At 36.3% G+C, this 19,422-nt stretch overlaps 4 protein-coding genes across 4 annotated transcripts in view; all 4 read right to left on the minus strand.

Annotated features, from left to right (window-relative positions):
- Positions 1–19,422, minus strand: part of LOC108596675 (5-hydroxytryptamine receptor 1A) — a 57,114-nt gene that overhangs the window by 9,470 nt on the left and 28,222 nt on the right. The window lies entirely within an intron of this gene.
- Positions 11,373–11,929, minus strand: LOC108596679 (dynein light chain roadblock-type 2). The gene is made up of 2 exons (XM_017982689.1): positions 11,815–11,929; positions 11,373–11,760 (listed from the first exon to the last, which is right to left on the minus strand). The coding sequence occupies exons 1-2, from the start codon at positions 11,856–11,858 to the stop codon at positions 11,451–11,453; spliced, it is 354 nt and encodes a 117-aa protein (XP_017838178.1). The 5' UTR covers positions 11,859–11,929; the 3' UTR covers positions 11,373–11,450.
- On the minus strand, positions 12,747–13,622 carry LOC108596677 (leucine-rich repeat-containing protein 40). Its single transcript, XM_017982688.2, has one exon. It carries the CDS (start codon positions 13,541–13,543, stop codon positions 12,812–12,814), a length of 732 nt encoding a protein of 243 aa, XP_017838177.1. The 5' UTR covers positions 13,544–13,622; the 3' UTR covers positions 12,747–12,811.
- Positions 13,881–15,323, minus strand: LOC108596676. Its single transcript, XM_017982687.2, has one exon. The coding sequence runs from the start codon at positions 15,223–15,225 to the stop codon at positions 14,029–14,031; it is 1,197 nt and encodes a 398-aa protein (XP_017838176.1). The 5' UTR covers positions 15,226–15,323; the 3' UTR covers positions 13,881–14,028.

The raw sequence follows: 19,422 nt of genomic DNA on the forward strand, positions 1-19,422 counted from the left end.
ACGAAGTGTACGATGGGGAAATGCGAAAGAGTGTAAGAGAGAAAGAGAATAGCTTGGGTATGATGATGACAACACAAGCCACAAGCCACCACAATGTGGCAGAGCAAAAGACAAAAGAAAAGTGCGGGCATAGGGCTGCCAATATGGCGTCACTTCCGGCCAAAAGCGAAAACAACACGCGCTTCAAATGAAACTTTACAGCATAATTGGATGATTTTGACTAGCTGCCATTTCCATTTTCACTCGCTCTCGCTCTCGCTCTTGTTATAAATCAAAAACATACGACGAGGCTGCCTTGACTCGACTCGACTCTGACATTGAAAAATGCTGCAAAATAACGCAACATCATGGAAATCTTGTGCGCTTTAAAAGCGACACGGCCCTGATATCATTTGTTTACTGCCTTTGCTTTCTTATACGTTTGCGGCTTATGCGGATTTGATTAAGTTTGCATTGTCATATAGAAGCGACAGAAGCTGCGAGAGAGTGCCGTGATTTATTGTGTCTAAGCCTTGGCTGTGTTTTAGTGCCAGCAACACAAATCACCGCATGATATATAAGCTGAAGGACCAACCAATGGTCCAGCACATAGATTTACTAACGCAATTTTAGTGGACTTTCCAACTAAGAGGATTGGCCCTTACACTATTCAGCCAACACTTTTCATTAATTAAGTAGATTTGCATTGACACTGAATCTCCATTTGTATGATTCAATTGTAGCCCAGCCAGCAGCCAACACCCTTTAGCAATAATAAACTAAAAGACAATGCAGAGCGAGAGAGAGAGAGAAAGAGAGAGATAGTTGGGAATTGGAAAACCAATTCAATTTTCGGTTTAATGAAAAGGGGAAAATTTCGCTTAATTCCACGTATTGTTAACTCTGGCGTAATCGAAACTGCAGCTGCAGCCGAACCGAAACCACGACACCAAAGCCGTAACAAAACCAGAAAAACATGCACAGTAGTAGCCTCGAAGCCAGTGTCAAATGTGAAGCCGCGTAATTGTTTTAAAATGCACAACGCTGCTGAAAAGAAAGCGCAAAAAAATTCAAAAGTAGCAGCCAAACTAAACGAATTTTTCCACCGACAATCGACAATGAAATTTTCAGCATTGTCAATGGCAGCTAAGCTGCGTCATTAATGCCGAATACTGTCTGTGTGTGTGTGTGGCCGTTGCACATTGCCAAAGACAAATGCTGAATAAATAATTTAGCTGCTGGATTAGTGAGTCCACAATCCGCTTTCGAATTTACACTCAAGTTACTTCCATTAGTGGCAATGCAAAACTATTGCATATCATTAGGCGCCCACTGCCACAGCAGCAGCAGCTGCTGCTGCCACAGCTACAACTACAGCCTGTCTCGACGCCCCCTTGAAATTTATAACACCAACTTGGCATTAGAATGATGACAACGAGCACAATGCCAACTGCCAAGCCAAGCCATGTTGCCTTCTCTCTGATTGTGCTTGATACAAAATGCCAAAGCAAAAGAATAATTGATGCGACTACTAAATACCTCTAAAGGGTTTATATTAAAAGCTTTGACAAGTGAGCTGTGCAGGTGCCTAAATGGCTTGCACAAATTATTCAAAGTCGTACTAAGTCCAAGCCAAACAGCACAGTTTAGTTTAGCAAAGTTAAAATGCGCACTACACAATGCATTTTATATTTAGAATTTAGCCCATTTATAAATGCAAAAATATTGAAATGAATTATAATCGCCCGCAGCTATTATAATTATTTGATTGCTTTAGTTTTGATTACTTTACTAATTTGCAGTTTTATTTCGAACTCATTAATTGAAAATGTAGCGTTTGCCCTTTAGGCTATAACCCTTGCCCAACTTTATTTAGGGTATAAAACGTGTTAACTCAAGCTTTAACTCAATACAATGCACTGAACACGTTGTGAATTTTTGGGGCTGCTTCAGACCAGCAGCAATTGTGGAATGAATAGGTTCAGATATTTTGTATTCACAGTGCGTTTTGTCTACGCAACTTGCTTGCTATTTATGCAATTGTGTGTGTGTGGTGTGTGTGTGTGTGTGTGTGCGAACTATGCGTGCGTGTTAATGCACGAAACTGTAAAGTCCGAACCTTTATAGAAGCCAAAGTAAAAGCAATACATATGCAAGCTGTGCGCAAAAGCTCTCAATGCATTTCATGCACACTTACACACACACATGGACACACACACACACACACACACACAAGCAACGCTTGGTTAAGTTGAAACAAGAACATTCTGTGGCTTTGGCGCTTAAGTCTCTGTTGACAATGTGTGTGCGTGTGCGTGTGTGTGTGAGCGTATTTCAAATGCAAATTTGCAGCGCACGGATTCTCTGTTACTTTGTTGTTGTTGCTGGTTGCTGGTTGCTGGTTGCTGCTGCTGGTGTTGGCAGCATTTGTCGGCTTTGGCTTATTTATAAGATTTGCTTTTGCTGCTTTGAGGCAACAACGACGACGCACTTTGCCGCACGTTTCGGTTCAAAGCCATTGCCACTTGACAAAATGCCAGCGTTTTTCCAACGAGCTGCTGTTGCTGCTGCTGCTCGCCATAGAGTCGCCTGACTGATTGCACATTTGTTTGGCCCACAGTAATTTAGGCGACATTGTGGCTGCTTTGGGGCACAGCTTGTAGGCAATGTGTGTGGAGTTGTAGTCATAGGCGTAGCTAGAGGGGGCGGCGATTGAACTGTTTACTTTATTGTTCATTAATATAAAAGCAACAACTGCTTACTTAAGTATTCTAAAATTAGTCAGCTTGAAGTTTCGATAGGCATTTATTTATTATTTTCTGCGCTTGTGAAAAATTTTGTCAATTTTATTGTTACCAAAAAATTTACTAAGTTAAAAACTTAATATAAGAGCAATTCGAGCTTACTTAAAATTTATCTTAATCGATATTAAGTCAGCTTGAAATATTGCCTCATGTTTCTTTTTTATTTTGAACGCTAGCCAAAGCTTTTATTAATTTTCTTGTTACTAAAAAATTAACTAAACAAACTTGATATAAGTGCAAATTTATATTATTTTTAGCTCAAATCAAAACCATTCTTAAGAGATATTAAGTCAGCTTGACATATTGCCTTAAGTTTCTATTTTATTTCGTACACTTGCCATAGCTTTTGTCAAATTTCTTATTACTAAAAAATTACCTGAAGCAAACTTAACACCAAATATTAAACTAAAGAGGCTTTCAACATATTTAAAAAAATTAATTTTGTTCTGATTTTTTGTAATTTTATATGAATGTTAATGCCACAAGCAATATGTTATGATATCTATCGAATATGGTTCACATAGTTTTCATTATATAAAATAAAATAAAGTTAATATTGTATATGATAAGCAGAAAACACTCAAGCGACTGTGGATCATGGAAAATGCTCGACTTATTTCTAGATGAATAAAGCAAAATGTAGGCGCTGGCAAACAAACAAATAAACATCCCTCCAGCTTTGATGCTTATATATGCTACAGCTTGAATATGTAGGCTCAAGTTTGCATAAACAACATTAATTTACTGCCCTTGGTATACACATTTTGGTATAAGCAAACAATATGTGAACCGGCTTGGCCCCTTTTAACTGCTTGCTGACTACGCTCATGTGCTGCGTATCGTTATAACTTGTTTAAAGTTCAAGAGATAACAACAATAGCTATAGCTTACATAAATTTCTGCATCAATCAGTTTTGTTGTTTTGCAAACTTTTGTGCTGTTGTCACCTGTCACAAGTTGCTGTCGTTAACAGTGAACTCTCGACTACAAAAGTATAAGTTTTCATTACAATTAAGTTCCGGGCAGAGCAGCATATTGTATATATTATATATATATAGTAAATATATTATATAAGCTGTGCGTGTTTGTCAGCGACAGCTGCGCTAATTGATAACTTTGCAGCTGTCGCTTTGCCTGCCTGCCTGCCTGACTGGCTGACTGGCTGTAAAGTTTAAATTCATTTGTTAACACATGGCGTATGCGTGTTAATTTTTGTTTTCTACCGCCCCTTAAGGCCCACAATAATGAATTATTAAATGAGAAATTATGCTGCAGCAAATAAACGACTGTCTTTCAAAATGTCAACACGTGCTCATGACTTGTATATCACACAAGCAAAGGCAGCAGCATGCATTTGTTATTTGTTGATTGTCTTCAGTTATATTTGCTTTAGCGCTTACACATATTTAATGCCAGTCAGACAGCTGCCAACTGCGAACAGCGAATAGCGAGCAGCTGTGTCTAGATTTGATATAAGACTGCGTTTAGTTGTTAAAATTACGTCAATTACGCAGGTCTAAGGCAAAGTTCGTCGAGCTATTGCTTTTAGCAGTTAAATATGCAGCCAAAGTTTTCTAGCGGCTGCAACTGCTGCTTAGCTAATGAGCCATTTGTGCAAATATTATGTATACGCCAGCAGTGCACTATGGGAAATAAGATTTCGTAAAAGTGAAAAGCATTTGGATGTGCGAAAAATGTTTCAAAGTCAAAATACGATTTGGCTTGACAAATTTCAGACTAAAATCCTTAGAGATTTCAAAGTCTTAACTGAATTGAAAATAGTTACGACTCATAAATTTTATAGTTACGACTCATAATTTAACCACTCATAATTTTTATAAATATACTTTATTTATTTCATTTATTTAATAAAAAGTTGAAATAAAAATTTTCCTTATAAAAATATTTCTAATACGAATACAGTTTCATAAATTGAGCTGTAACTTTTATAATTGCAATAATTACTTTTAATAATAAATGCCCATCAAAAAGTTGAGTAGCATTAACTTGAGCAATTTTATATCACGAATTCTCCATAGTGCAGCACTCAGAGATTTTCCACTTGCATAAGAAATTCGCTTAACTTTAATTATATGAAATATTTTGCGGGTTTTGATGCGTTTACATATGAAAATATTTCCTGCCCATGAATGGCATGAATAAATCAGTTGTAAAATTATTGATTCAATATAATTCAATTGACATAATGTGCATTGAAAGTATTTTTGACTGTGGCTGCATAATGATGACTTTATGCTAGGCCATGTTTGTGGCTGATTTCCGTCAATCTCATTCAATTGCCATGCAAAAGCAATTTCACACACACGCACACCAACACACATGTGTATACAAAGAAAGAGTTGGCAAAAGTTTTAACCGTAAACGGCACAAACGGAATTTAATAAATACGTGCATTGCATTTGTAATTTATTTTTTTTTGTGTGCAGTGCCAAAGCTTTTAACAGCGTAAAATGTTCAAAATTTTCACCCGCTTGTCTGCAATTAAAGGTGGTGAATCTGCCGAAAAATTACTCTGTTGGGTCGACGTTCCGCTTCTGTCACGTACACGTAAAAATGAGGCAAATGTTTTAAAAAGTTGCAGCCAAAGTTGTTATGAAGTATTTTTGCCACACACAACAAGAAAACCTGCCGCATGGCAAACAATCACTGGAATACCCAAACACACACAAACACACACGCACACGCACACATAGACACGAGCACGAACACATGCAAGTGGCACACAAAGACTTTAGACATTTTATGAAACTGCAATGTTTGCAAAAGTCCCAAGAAATTAGCTGCAAACATTATTTTCACTTTTTGGAGTTCAAGCGTAGGACTGGAGTTCATGTTTTAGTGTGTGTCAAGTTATACGCTGCGTATGTGTAATATAAGTTAGCTGTAGATAAAATTAAAAATGTAACAAATAACAAAATGATTTTTTAAGCTAATATTTTAATTTTAAATGTATATTAATTTTTCAGTTAAGTTAAAAATCAAGTTTAAGCGATTTAATAATTCTAGTAATATCAATAAAAAATATAAAATTAAAAATTTAGCAAAGAAGTGTAAAACAATGATTTTCGAAGCTATTATTTTAATTTGAATTTTATTTTAGTTTTATACTTCAATTAAAAATCAATATTAAGCGATTTATTCTTTCTAATAATATAAAAGCCAAACGCTAAATGAGCTTAGATCATTTTAAAAGCTTTGTGTTAGAAATTAATCATAAAAAATAGTCCGCTGCAATTTTAAAAGTTCCACGGTACCAGCGGAAAGCACAGAAAATGTTTGAAAACAAAGCGAGAATCGAGTTTATAAATTTGGAAAATATTAACAAACAACAGGCATAAAATTTTATAAATACAATGCAGTTAATCAATGAAATAAAAAATATAAATAAATTATAAATTTAAGTGGTTAACGCTAAAATAAGATTTTAATTAATATAGAGAATATAAAAGTAAAACAAACTATTCGTAAGCTGTGCGTATTGTTTTGTCTAATTATAAAACTTAAATGTCATATTAAATAATAACCGTAGCTTAATTTACCAACTGAATTTAGCCCTGAGCTCTGAGCATAAATTAGCTCCACTGTGCGGCGGCAGCAGAATGCACATAACCAAAGGCATGTGTGGGCGGCAGGGCAGTGGTTGAGCTTTTGTGGGCGTGGTTAGGCAACACGTACATGTCGCATTGTAAACTTGTCTGCCGCCATATCCTGCGGCCAATGTGGAACAACTTATGTTAGTTTATCCAATGCTGTGTGTGCTCGTTGCTCGTTGCCAGAAGTTTCCGGCAGGTAGTGGAGGAGCTTTAGTCTGGCTCGACTCTATGGCGTATTTTATAGGCAGAGCTCATTTGGGTGCTGTAGCCACAGTTGCTGCTGTTTTCTTTTAGCCCAGTGCATGTAATTATGGTAAGCCCGCTAGGCAATCGTTGGCTGACTAATATTAAGAAATGTAGTGAAGCTTTGGGGCTGTGGCAAAAGCCAAGCGGGCACTGGCAATGAAAGTTGTGCTTTGAGCTTATGCAATACACAGCAGCTTAGCAGCAAACAGTAATTGAAGCAATTAAATTTTAGATTACTTTGAATACACATTTGATTTTTGCTAATGATTAATGCACACACACACACTTGCACTTAATAGTCATTTATTAAATGTTAATTGCGCCAAATGAAATCAAATGTTGATTACGAGTCGCACTCAAGGCAAGTCGACTGACTGTCAGCTCAAGGACCAAGTTTAATTGCGATTTAATTGGATTGTAATTAAAATTAATAATGCATTTAATATAAAGTGTAAATTGCGGTGGCTTTTGTTCGCCAAACTACAATGCGTGCGTTTTCATTTCATTTCAATTTCAATTCAGTGTCTCTTATTTAATTCAATTGCTGCAGACAATAGCGTCGCATTATTTGTTTATTTGACAGTGACAGCAACTCACGCATGTGTAGCTGTGTGTCTGTGTGTGTGTTTTAAGCTGCTCACTTTTATTATTTGCCTGTTAATTGCCACTCATTTCTTATGCGTGCCCACAATCAATGCCACTAATACTCTGACATAAATACAGTTTGTCCTCTGCGACTTTTGCAAACTGAGTTTTTCATAAATGCGCTGTCATTAATAACTTTTGACCTCACAAACTCTTTTGCTGCTGCTGCTGCTGCTGCAACTAATTAGGGCGACACATGTTGAACGGCTTGATGCATGCAACTGAAATATGGCAACAGGCCAGTGATCATTACTCATGTCTCTGCTACAGTGTACACAATTTGCTCTCGCTACAGCAAAAGCAAAAGCAAAAGCTATTTTGTGGTCTTTAAGTGATGATGTTATGCTCAAGTTGCAAAATAAATTGCCAAATGAAGCTGCTTTATGGCAACTTCATGTGGTCTGTGTGCTGCAAGCTAAAAGCTTTTACGAAAAATGTAACAAACTCCATTGAACACTTATGAAATTTGTTAACAGCTTTTCAATTAGATGTATGTTCATTTTGAAAGAATATTTTCAAGTTATAAGAAGTTACACAAACAAGTTGGTACACAATTAAAAAGAAAGCTTTAAATTTAATTAGCTTGAGCAAAAATTTGTTAAAGTCAATGATTCATTACTAGTACCTGCTCTAGTGTAATTGTAATATAATCAACTCTAGTTTAAGCCTAGTTTATTTTTAATGAGAAACGTGTGTGATATTTGGGGAAAACTTGTATGAAAAGCTGGAAATACAAATTTTCAATTCACTGTCAATTCTAATTGATATAATTGTAAATAAATTCAAAAATCTAATTTGTTATAATTACAAATATAAGTTATACATAAAATAAGCGCAAATAATGTGTTAACTTTGTTAGGCAGTGTTGCCAGAATTTACTAAGCTAACATAGCTAGATTTAATTTAAAAAAATTGCTAGAAATAGCTAAATACGAAATTAAAAATGCAAAAAAATATCTAAATTAATTTATGATGTTACATTAACAATAAAATACTTTAATTGAGAACAAATATTAGTAAATAAAATATTGTTTTCTTTTTAAAATTATCGTAGTTTCTTTTATTGAATTTAAAATAAAATTAAAAGTAATCAAATCAATTTTAGCTATTTTAAGACATCAAAACTATTACATTTTATAGAATGTTATTAGCTAGAAATCACTTAAATAATCTGATAAATAGTCTGATTTCTAGCTAATAACATTCTATAAAAGGTAATAGTTTTTTTTCAGTTTCAAAACTACTAGATCTAGCTATTATCTAGCAATAAAATAGCTAAAATGGCAACACTGTTTTTAGCATTGATAAACTTGTCCTTTTTCAAATATTTGTCATACTTATTGCTTTCATTTTTTTAACTTATTTGTAGTGTTTTAAGTTTAAGAAAAGAGCTACCTATGTCCTGTTTAACATGAGCTCTGCTATGAACGCTATCCTAGGAGCTGTGTGTTATATCCTTAGTTATTATTTCAGCTTTAACATAAACAAGGCAATGCAAAGTTGCAGCATTGGTTTATCACTCTGTCTACGCAAATAGCCGAAGTCGTGTAAATCTTCAGTGAGGCAGACACGCAATTTCACGTTTCATCAAACGTCAGACAGATTGATGCAGATTAAGCTGGCAGTTGGCACCTGCCACCTGCCACCTGCCACATGCCACATATATGTATCGCCATTCAATATGACGCTGCGGGCGTAATACAAACTCAACTGTCAAAACTGAAATACGATCGAGCGTGTGGCGCGGTTATAAATTAAAATTCCTTGCAGGTCAATTTATAATATGCGAAATTAAGTGCAGTCTTAAAATTTATATATTTTAAGCGGCGCTGATATGCGTCAAGGGCTTGTGTGTGTGCTTTTTATTTTAAATATGCATTGGAATGAAATATTTTTGGGGCTGCGCATAAATAAATTGTTGCCACTTGATCACGTTGCAACTGTCAACTTGAAGTCCCAACTGTTTGGCTTTAATTGCAAGCAAAGACTAATTAAAGTAATTAATTGAAGCGCCAGGCGTTGGGCATAGCCTGCGCTAATTAATAGCCAACAAATGTTACAATTTGCAATTTAAATATGTTTTTATCGTTACAATATTATTGTAAACATTAATTTGCGTTTTTGCTTATTTTGTTTGCGCTGCGAAAATTCACGCTAATTTAAAACTCACACAAGCCCGCAGAGAGAAAGAGAGAGAGATAGAGAGAGCGAACATATGTACATAATGCCACACATGAGATCAAATAAATAGTATAACAACATGTTAAACAAATAAGCGCAAATTAATACAAAACAAAAGTCAATGGTAGCTAAACAAATAGCCTATTAAATTTTAGCTCGCTCGCACACACACACACAAACACTCTATCTCTCTCTCTCTCTCTCTCGCTCTCTTTCTGACTCTGTTTGTTTCGCATTAGCTGCGTGTGAATTAGCTTGCTTGGCATGAGAGACACGCGCCATTTTATGCTTGCGCTATAAAAGTAAAATAGACAAACATGCGAACAATTTATTATCGCCTACTGTATGGCGCTGTATATGCAACAAAGCGTACTCATTTAATTGCTAATATCTTTGAAATACATCTACTATAACATACTTTTAACTTTTGTATTATCTATGCTATAAACAAATTGCATTTAAATGCAATTAAATGCCACGAATGAGAGTCAAAACGACTTAGAAATGGTTCAACACAACAAATGGACGCAATAGTCTTTAAAAAGCGGTTTAGAGCTCAGCAAAACTTGAGTAGCGGCAATAAATTATCTAAATATATCATACAAATATATAATAAAATTAAATGGCAGTGCTAACAATGTTGAGTTTAAAAAATAAAGTAATACAAATGATTTGCAAACGCAATTGCAACTATGTATTAATTAAATAAGCACCGAAGCGAACAAACTAGGAAGTTATATAAAAGACGAAACATGAAATTATTATGGAGGAGAAATACTCTAAGCATCACAGCAATCCCCCAATCAAGTTGGAAAGCAATTAGATGCGTATACGTAATATCTGTATGTAATACGTTTACATATATTGTAATAATTCTACAGTTGAACATAATAAAATATTCAATATTAAAATAATAATAATAAAATAATAATTGTGTGTGAATTTTGATTTTTAAAGAATAATTAATATTATTATTTTAAATTTGTCTGTCAGTAATAACGCATAATATCTTATTTGATCAACAAGTAATAATTCTACACTGGAACTGATTTTTTATAATAAAATACTCAATATAAAAATAATATTACTAACATAACAATTACTTGTAAATTTTGATAATTAATAATTATATCTTAAATTTGTATGTAACGCTGAAATCTAATTTCTTATTAAACTAAATGTTAGCAACAATTAATGCTGACTCAATTTAAAATTTCACTTCTAGGCACTCATATGTTTATATGTAAATAAGAACTCATTTTATGGATTATATTTATATAAGAACTATTTTTATGGGGCATACATATGCATTAAATGTGTTTGGCGTCTAGTCTTTGCATAATTTCCAGCACGGCTACATATTTTACTCTTCCGCAGTGAACAATGTGCTGGCATTTCATATAAAAAACGAAACGATAAAATACATTGCTAAGAGTTAGCATTAAGTAGGAGGGGCTGCCAGCTAATTAGCGAATTTAACAGCTACAAACTTGTGTTAAATGCTAAAGAGTTCATTTTATTAAAGGTCAAGCCAATCCAGCGCTGTATACAAACTTTTTCCCAGTGCATCAGAGATTTAGTGCTGTTCTATAAATCCACATAAGCTGATTTGGAATTTTAGCAAAAAACAGAGTCAAAATATGTTGCAGTTTGTCATATGCGTTGCCTAATGAATGCTTCCAACTAATTGAGTTTCCATGCAGAGCGGAGCGATGGAGATCAATGCACTCTCTCGGTCAAACGGAGTTGAGTTGACAATATTTCATGCGCATAATTGAAGCTTTGATGCATTGCTGGTCATGTTTTTATTGCAACCGCATTCAATGTGCATGTGCATGTGAATTTTGTTGCAAATTGTTGTTGCTGGCTGGAATAACAATAATAAATAAAACGCAATTGCAAGTTAAGCCCTGGCTATGGATTATAATTGCAAGCTAAGCTCTCTATGAAAATCCACACACACGCACACATACATATATTTTTATGCTTTCTTTTTCGCTTTCAAGCGCTGAATGACCACAACAATAAACTCGTCGCTTAGGGTTACATGCACTTCATGTCGCGGCGACCGCAAACGCATAAAAGTCACATCGTTGGATGGATCCAAATCTCTGACCACATTGCGTGCCATTTCGGTCAAAGGTGTCAGATTGACGGCATATGCATAAGTGCGGCGATGCGACAATGTCGAGCGCATCGGACGCCCCTTGGCATCCATCACAATTATTTCGCGTGCTCCACGGCGTGCAAAGTGATTCACAAAGGCGTCGCCATCGTAGGCGCGTTCACGGCTATTTTAAATAAATGTATTAAACTATTAGTTAGTCTGAGCTTGGTACACTTACGGCGGTTCAGTGCGTGCTTTTGCATTACCGCGTAGCTCACTCATATTTTATTCATTTACTGCTAGTGAATTATAGTTGAAACTTTATTTGTTGCTCGTACTGTGTGTGTGTGACAGCTAATTCGTATTTATTTAAAATTTAAGCGCTTGCTACGAGCGTTGAAAATGTTACAAAAATCTATTGATTTAAAAGAGACACGTTAACAATTTTGCAGTTTAACGCATTTTCAGTTTTTATGCATTGGCTATATTTAATTATTTAAATGGCTGTACATTTTAAATGCTAATTGCATGTATCAATAGCAAAATCATATTGCATAAAATATCAAACAAAAGAAATGCAATTGAATTGAATTAATGCAGTAAATGCGAACTGCATGCAAACCACAGTTGCGTATACTTAATTTCAAAAGAAGCAAAGCAACGAGCTTAAACATGTGGAATTTCTAACATTTATAGCATAATTTTATATTGTTTATATTTATATTATTGCTGGCAATTTATAAGCTAAGCGCCTTCTCTCTCGCTCTTTTTAATATTCATAGCCACTGCGCATCGCTCTTAGTCTCTTTTGCCTATCATTGCTCATAGCTCATTTAACAGCATTTGATAAATATTATTACATTATTCAGCAGCTATTATATGACTTCATTTAGTATTTATTGATTATATGCTAAGAGATTCGATTCAGCAGCAATAATAGATAAACTAAATTGTATTAGCTAAGCTAACGAGAAGTTTGCGCTGAATAAAAATTATATATTAAACTATACAACAAATTTAAATTATAAGCAGCTATAGAGCTATAGAGCAGCTCAATCGTACACGTATGAAAAATAAATTTTGATTCAAAAATATTCAATTAATGAACGCAGCAAAGAGAATAGCGCAGGCTAATAAAACATTCTTTGTACTTAAGCAAACACGCACAGCTGAATTTTGTTATTTTTAATGCGAACGTATAAACCAAACGATATAAACTAATACTTAATAAACACTTAAAGCGGAATGCGTCCACGCAAGTATTTCATAATTTCGGCAGTGCCCATTTCTATAATTTGATGACGGGGCTGACGAAACGGATTGCCCGTTAGCTTGAGCTTGCTAATGGTCATCAGATTGCCCAACTGCGGCGGCACCAGCTGTATATCGTTGTTGGCCAAGTTCAGGACCATTAAGCGCGGCAACGCGCCCAAGCCATTGTCACTAACATCGAGCGTTTTGATTTTATTATCATTGGCTATGAGTGATTCCAGATTGATCAGCTCATAAATGCAGCTGGGCAGCCGTTTCAAGCGATTGTGCGATATATTTAGTTCACACAGATTTTGCAGTCCAGCGAGCTCCATGGGCAGTTCGCTAAGCAAATTGCAGGACAAATTCAAAGCCTGCAAACGCGAGAACTGCGATATGTACGAGGGCACAAAGCTCAGTTGATTCCTTGAGAGCGTCAGTTCGGTTAGCAGCTCATGCAGCAGCTTGAGTCCTTCGGGCAGCTGGGTAAGCATATTATTGGTCAAGTCCACAATGTTGACAAACTCATTGCAGGCCACCTCGAACACCTCGATGGGCACCTGAGTCAGTGCAGCGTTGTGTACCGTTAGACTGCGCGTATTACGCATGGAATATTTATCCGGAAAGGGTTTGCCATAGGCGGCATCCTCCTCGCCCCCTGGAGTGTTCTCCTTGCCGCCCTGCACGCGTGGACTGTTCAAACCGTCGCCAACCATTTTGTCAGTAATATAAAATAATTTAGTATATATAAATAAAATACAGAATACGATAGAGATGTGCAAACAAAATAATGTGAAATGAGCTACAGTTAAAAAGGTGCTACCAAGTTGAAGTTCAAGGCAGTTCTAAGCTGTTGCGATTAAAACAAAAAGCAAATGTTAGTTTGGAAAATTATTTTGGGCTAATCAAGCAGAACTTGAGATTGTCTTAGAAGCTCTGCTTAGCTAACTGTCGTACTACGAATATTAAGTTAACAATTTATACCTTAACTGTTACCAAATATGCAGCGTAGTTAAAATAGCTTTGGCCATTAGTTTGTTAAATTATCAAAGCTTCATTTATTTTCAAGCTGCGCTAACTTGAGTCAACATACAATTTATATATTTTTCAAATGAGAAACAATTTTAAAATATATATAGCCCCCCATATACAAGAAATGTCATTTGCTTAGCTCACAATAATACGCCAGAGGCCTCAGCGTCTAAAGAATGCCGCAGCCCGTGAGCTTAACTACGCCATTATTGCTGGGCAAGTGTGCGGTGGCCTCATGAATGCGCTCCAGGAGCTGCAGACCCTTGCGCACCTTGCCAAAGGCAATGCGCTTGCCATTGAGAATGGACAGCGGCTTGAAGCTGATGGAGAAGTTGAGCGAAGTGCGTGACGAATTGCCGCGCACATAGCGACTGGGGAAGGATAAGATGCCAGCATCGACGCCATGGTTGAGCACCTCAAAGTCATGCTCGATGTTGCTCATGTCCAGCTTACGCTGCGGATCCAGCGCTATTTTGCCCTCCAGCCAAATGGGCGCAAAGGTGCGAGTGAAGCAAATTAAATGCGGATTGCCGGTGGTGCAGACGCGCATAAATTCCAGCACAACCTCCGGGCAGGCCTCGGTGAAGAGCTGTATGGCCAGGCGGCCCATGATGCGCGTGCCTGTGACCTCGAAGTCCATAAAGATTTGCGGACGCAGCAGCTTGCACAGCACTTGGACATCGCAGACACTCATCAGATCCTCATAGCGATGTAAAACATGCAGCGGCACCTCATAGCTAAAGCTCTTGGGCGCCTTGACTTTGTTGCGTCTAGTTTTGCCCGCATGCGGATCGAAGAGTCCGCCGCCCACATGATACTTCTTGTTCTTCTCCTGCTGCTTGCGCTCCTTCTCACGTGCGACGCTGGTGTTGCGCCAGCGCCCAGCGGCCAGACGATCCGGCGACTTGGTAAATGTGCGCAGCGTGTCGTTGCTCTTGCGATAGAGCGCGGCAAGCATTTCCATGTAGGACAGCTCCATGCCGCTGCCCTCCTTCACCGGCTGCTTGGGCGGCGGCAGACAAGTGTTCACCTTGCCCTTGATATTGGCCAAGCGATCGCGATGCTGTTTATACAAATCTCGCTTCTCGTTCACAGCCAAATGCGAGCGCGACTTGATTCGGGGCACGCTCTTCTTGGACACTGGCGCGGGTATAATGCGCTTGTGATACTTGTGATTGTTCTTCAGCGCCTTGATGTTGATATTGAAAGTGTGACTATGCATCTTGTGCTCTGTTTCAGGCTCCTCTGCATTGTTGTAAACCGGCTGTGTAAGCGTAAAGGGTCCACGCTTAACTGCAGCCACAAAAGGCGCTGGCCGCTGAGCCGCCGCAGTCTGCATTTGTTTGCTATCGTCTCGCAGAAACATTTTCCAATGCGTGTGTGTGTGTGTGTGTGTAAAAAAAAATTTATATACTTGAATTTATTGTTCTGATAACGCTTTGTAGTCAGTTCAAACTGAGAGCGAGTGCGTGTTGTTTGTATAATAAATTTTTAACTATAAACCGAGCTGCGCTTGCTTAGTCGAACTTTCGATTTTTTTTTATGACAACAATTTGCAATTTGATTGCTGTCAAAACTGTAAATTGAACGCAATCATGTGGCAGATTTTTTACCACCCAAAATCAAGCGTCAATGCGTGTGCGCTCGGCCAACCTGCGTACAAATTGCCATGCCAAATGTTGCAGATGCTGCAGCAAAGATAAAAGTAAATCAAATAAAAGGGCAAAAATTATAATCAAACCCACTGAACCTAAATCGTTTGCCACAATTGCATGTAATCTGCTGAATACTCTCAAAATAGCCACTGGCTGCTTTCATTGTATTTATTTTTCTATTTTTTTTTTTTTTTTGTTGGCTGGCATATTTGATTGCAAAATGCTCAATCAGCAGTTGGAAGTTGATTAAGTTGTTAGCACATGTAGCCCCAAAGGCTTTTGAGTTTTAATCAACTATAAGCACATTTGTATTTTTTTGTGAGTTTATATATTTATTTATAATTTTCACTGTTGCACAATTAATTAAATTTCATATGTTCGGCAACATTAGCATTTGTGGCTGTGCTAATAACATCAACGTGTTTTCGCATAGTTTTTGATTTAATTAAAAATTTGCATTGCATTAAATAAACTTTTAGTTTGCTATGCTAGCTATGAAAATAAAAAATATTTTGCTGCAGTTTAGTTAAATTTTAAATGCTTGGCAAATTATAAAAAAAATACAGCTGCATTATGAGACTCTGTAGAGAAATATAGCAAATGTGCCTTTAGTTCAGCTGAAAGCAAATCTCACTCACTAGCTAAATGCACTTCAAGTTTTCATAATTTAACTTTAAGCTTAACGCTTGCGCTCAACTTTATGCTTTAAGCTTCAAAACTAAAAGTTAAATTCAACTTTTTGTTCTTGCTCTAATGAACTTTAGTTCATATAAAAGGGTCGCAGCTTAACGGCTGTGTCCAACTTGCTTTATAATTAAAGCAAAAACTTTTTTGTGAGTGCTTTTTAACACTGCAAATAATTAATTATTTATATATTTATATTTGTGCATATGTTAAATTGCCACGAACTACATAATTGCTGTGATTTGTCAGTAAATTAATAAAGTATTGCATAAATTAAAAAGACAATAAACAAAAAAGGCTTTAAAAACTAAAATGCAACTGTCATTTGCACTTTAATAAGCTGGCGCGTATGTTTGGCCGCCCATTGATTTGAATTAATTGAATGTTAATTTGCTAGAGATTTTGCGGTGACAATTAAATAATTAATGGCATTAAGTATACGCCTATCAGTTTGAATGCGCTAAAAACAATAAGCAGAAAGAGTAAGGCGCGAGCTTAGTGGGCAGCACTTATGCCAAAGCGGCGCCTTATCACTCAGCCATCAATGCTGATGAGCCTGTCAAGGACAATGATTGAACGCTGTGAATCACTTAAGCGCCTTTTGTTGCTCAAGTGGGGCAGCAGCCACACAAATATATATATTTTATCTATATGCTGTTGCATGCCACTTGAAATGCTGTTATGTGATGCATACTTTTGTTGCTACTCATGTTACTGACAGCCAAAGAATTTCGACTTGACACTACCCACACACACAAATTGTCAAATGTGTATAAAAAAAATATGCGCAGCACACTGACTTACAAATGTAATCAAACAGAGCGCCACACTTGGCTGCAATTTAATCAAATACAAATGTTAACTCAAGCATTTGTTAAGTTTGGCGCGACCTTAACACGCTGCTGACAACTCCTGATTGAGTTTGCAGCTGTTAGTTGTTAAATTTCAATTACGTTTACTTATCAATTACTTAAATTTTGGTGAATATAGCTAATGAGTAAATAATGCACAGCTGAAATTTAGAGTAAAGGCAAAGACTGAGCAACTAGGAGCCTCCAAAGTTAATAACTAAAGACACCTCCGAAGAGAATTTCGTTCAAAATTATAACTAAAGACACTTCATAGTCATAGACATCATCTGCTAGAAATTAACTTAATTGAATTAGCTCAATAATAATATTAAATTAATTGATAGCAGCTATTTTATAGCAAAAGAAAATTAAATAATTGAGCAATTGAATTATTATTTTATCTACAAAATTTGATAACTACAATTGCTAATCATTATTTGAATTTATGCTCCTGACTTTTGTTTCTATATAAATTATAGACACCTTAACAAAGCTTTTATTGCCCCCAATTTATGATTTAATTTAATGACAGATTATCAGTTATGACTCATTTGAGTGCTGGCAGGGCTTAAAAGCTTTTAGGCCAACAAATTTTGTGTATGACTTGAAACACTCAAAGCTTTGGATACAATCGCATTTTTTTTTATTTTCGCATATGCTATGTAAAGTCGTAAATCGAAGCGAATGTGTCTGACCTTGCAGTTGTTTTTTATACATATATTTTAGCATTGTTTTTGTTTTGTTGCGTGTGTTTTTTATGGCAGTGCGGGGAACAAATGGAAAGCCGAAAGTTAAGAGCATTATGTATCACCATAAATGAATAAATGTCTGCGTTGACGCTTTGCCTGCCACATTACCTACCAACAATAAAGTGCGAGAGCTGCGAGTCTGTCTGCGGCATTTGATGTCGTTGTCCTTTGTCCTTTTGCAGTGCGCCAATAATAGCTTTTTTTTTTGTGTCTTAGCGTAAAATCATGCAAATGGCAAAGGTCTTAAGGCAGCTGCTGGCAAACATTTGATGCTGCCAATCAGCCATAAACATTTCTTGTTTATTTACATATAAATTAAAGTTGCCTAGGCAGATTAATTAAAATTTATTTGATAGCACAACAAATTGCGGCCGTTAGCACATCAGTTAATTAATTTACTGACTGAGCAGCGCCATTAACCAAATTGACAAATCAAGCGCCGTTCAAGCCTCAAAGGCTTAGCAACATTAACGGCCAGCTTAATTAACAAGAAGCCAAGGTGTTAATAGCGCCACGACAACACATCCCTAACAGTCTTAATACACACATACATATATATAAGGGTCACCTGGGTCACACACACACACACACACATACAGTTAGCAATTTCAAAAGGTTTTCGCCGCTAAAAATACTCACAATTTTTTTTATAAGCTGCTTACCTTTTGTGCCCTGGCAACCAAACGTAAGTAAAAAGCTAAGCAAGCAGCTATAATATATATGTATGTGTGTGTGTGTATGTGTGTGTGTGTGTGTGTGTGTATTTTGTCATTTACAAGTCGAGCTCAAATTTTTAAGTGTGCGTGTAATGCTGCAGCAATTTTATTAGCCAAAGCCAAAGATGTTGCCAGCATAAAAGCCAATTAGGTTAATGTCCTTTCAAGGCAACACGCAGGACGCCTAATTGCTTACCTTAGAGAGCTCAGTTACAATCTGAAGTGTTTGTATATATGTAAGCTCCAGACTATTACTTAGTCTTCAAGCAAGATTATACTTTAATAGCTCCACTGCTTACTTACTTTATATTTAATTTGCTTGTTGTTTGTTTTATTGCCTAATTTTGAAACTCAAAACTTTTAGCAAAAATTCATGTTCTTATAATATTATACAAAATAATAACTTTATAGCAATCAGTTTATTTTTAGCAGCAGCAGCTGTACAAAGTTTTTTACACAGCTACTTTATATTTTATAAACAAAGTGTAAAATTTCTTGTTGTCATTTAAATCAATCACAAAATTTTGTTAACATCTCGCTTAAAACTTTGCCAAACAGCTTTGTAAATGTTTTTTATTTTCTACATATTTGAGCACTTGAACTTTAGTCATTTAGCTTAAGCTATTTTATATGCAAATTGCTTGTATTTAGTTTTTGTTGCTGCTGCTTTGAAAATATTTTGCTAGCTATCAATGCAAATTGCTGGGTAAGCTTGAATGCATTATACGAATTAATTTAGTAGAAACATTTCGTTGGTATTTACTTTGGCTAACCTGAAACAGTTTAGCAGAGCCAAAGGGCTCAAAGCGCTTTATAGAAATCTCAGCGTGTGTAAATACAAATGGGCCAAGGCGCTGGCTGCAGCTGCAGCTAAATTGATGGTTGCCAAACTAAACACACACACACAC

The sequence above is a fragment of the Drosophila busckii genome, chromosome 2R (assembly GCF_011750605.1).
Source record: "Drosophila busckii strain San Diego stock center, stock number 13000-0081.31 chromosome 2R, ASM1175060v1, whole genome shotgun sequence".
Classification (NCBI taxonomy): Eukaryota; Metazoa; Arthropoda; class Insecta; order Diptera; family Drosophilidae; genus Drosophila; species Drosophila busckii.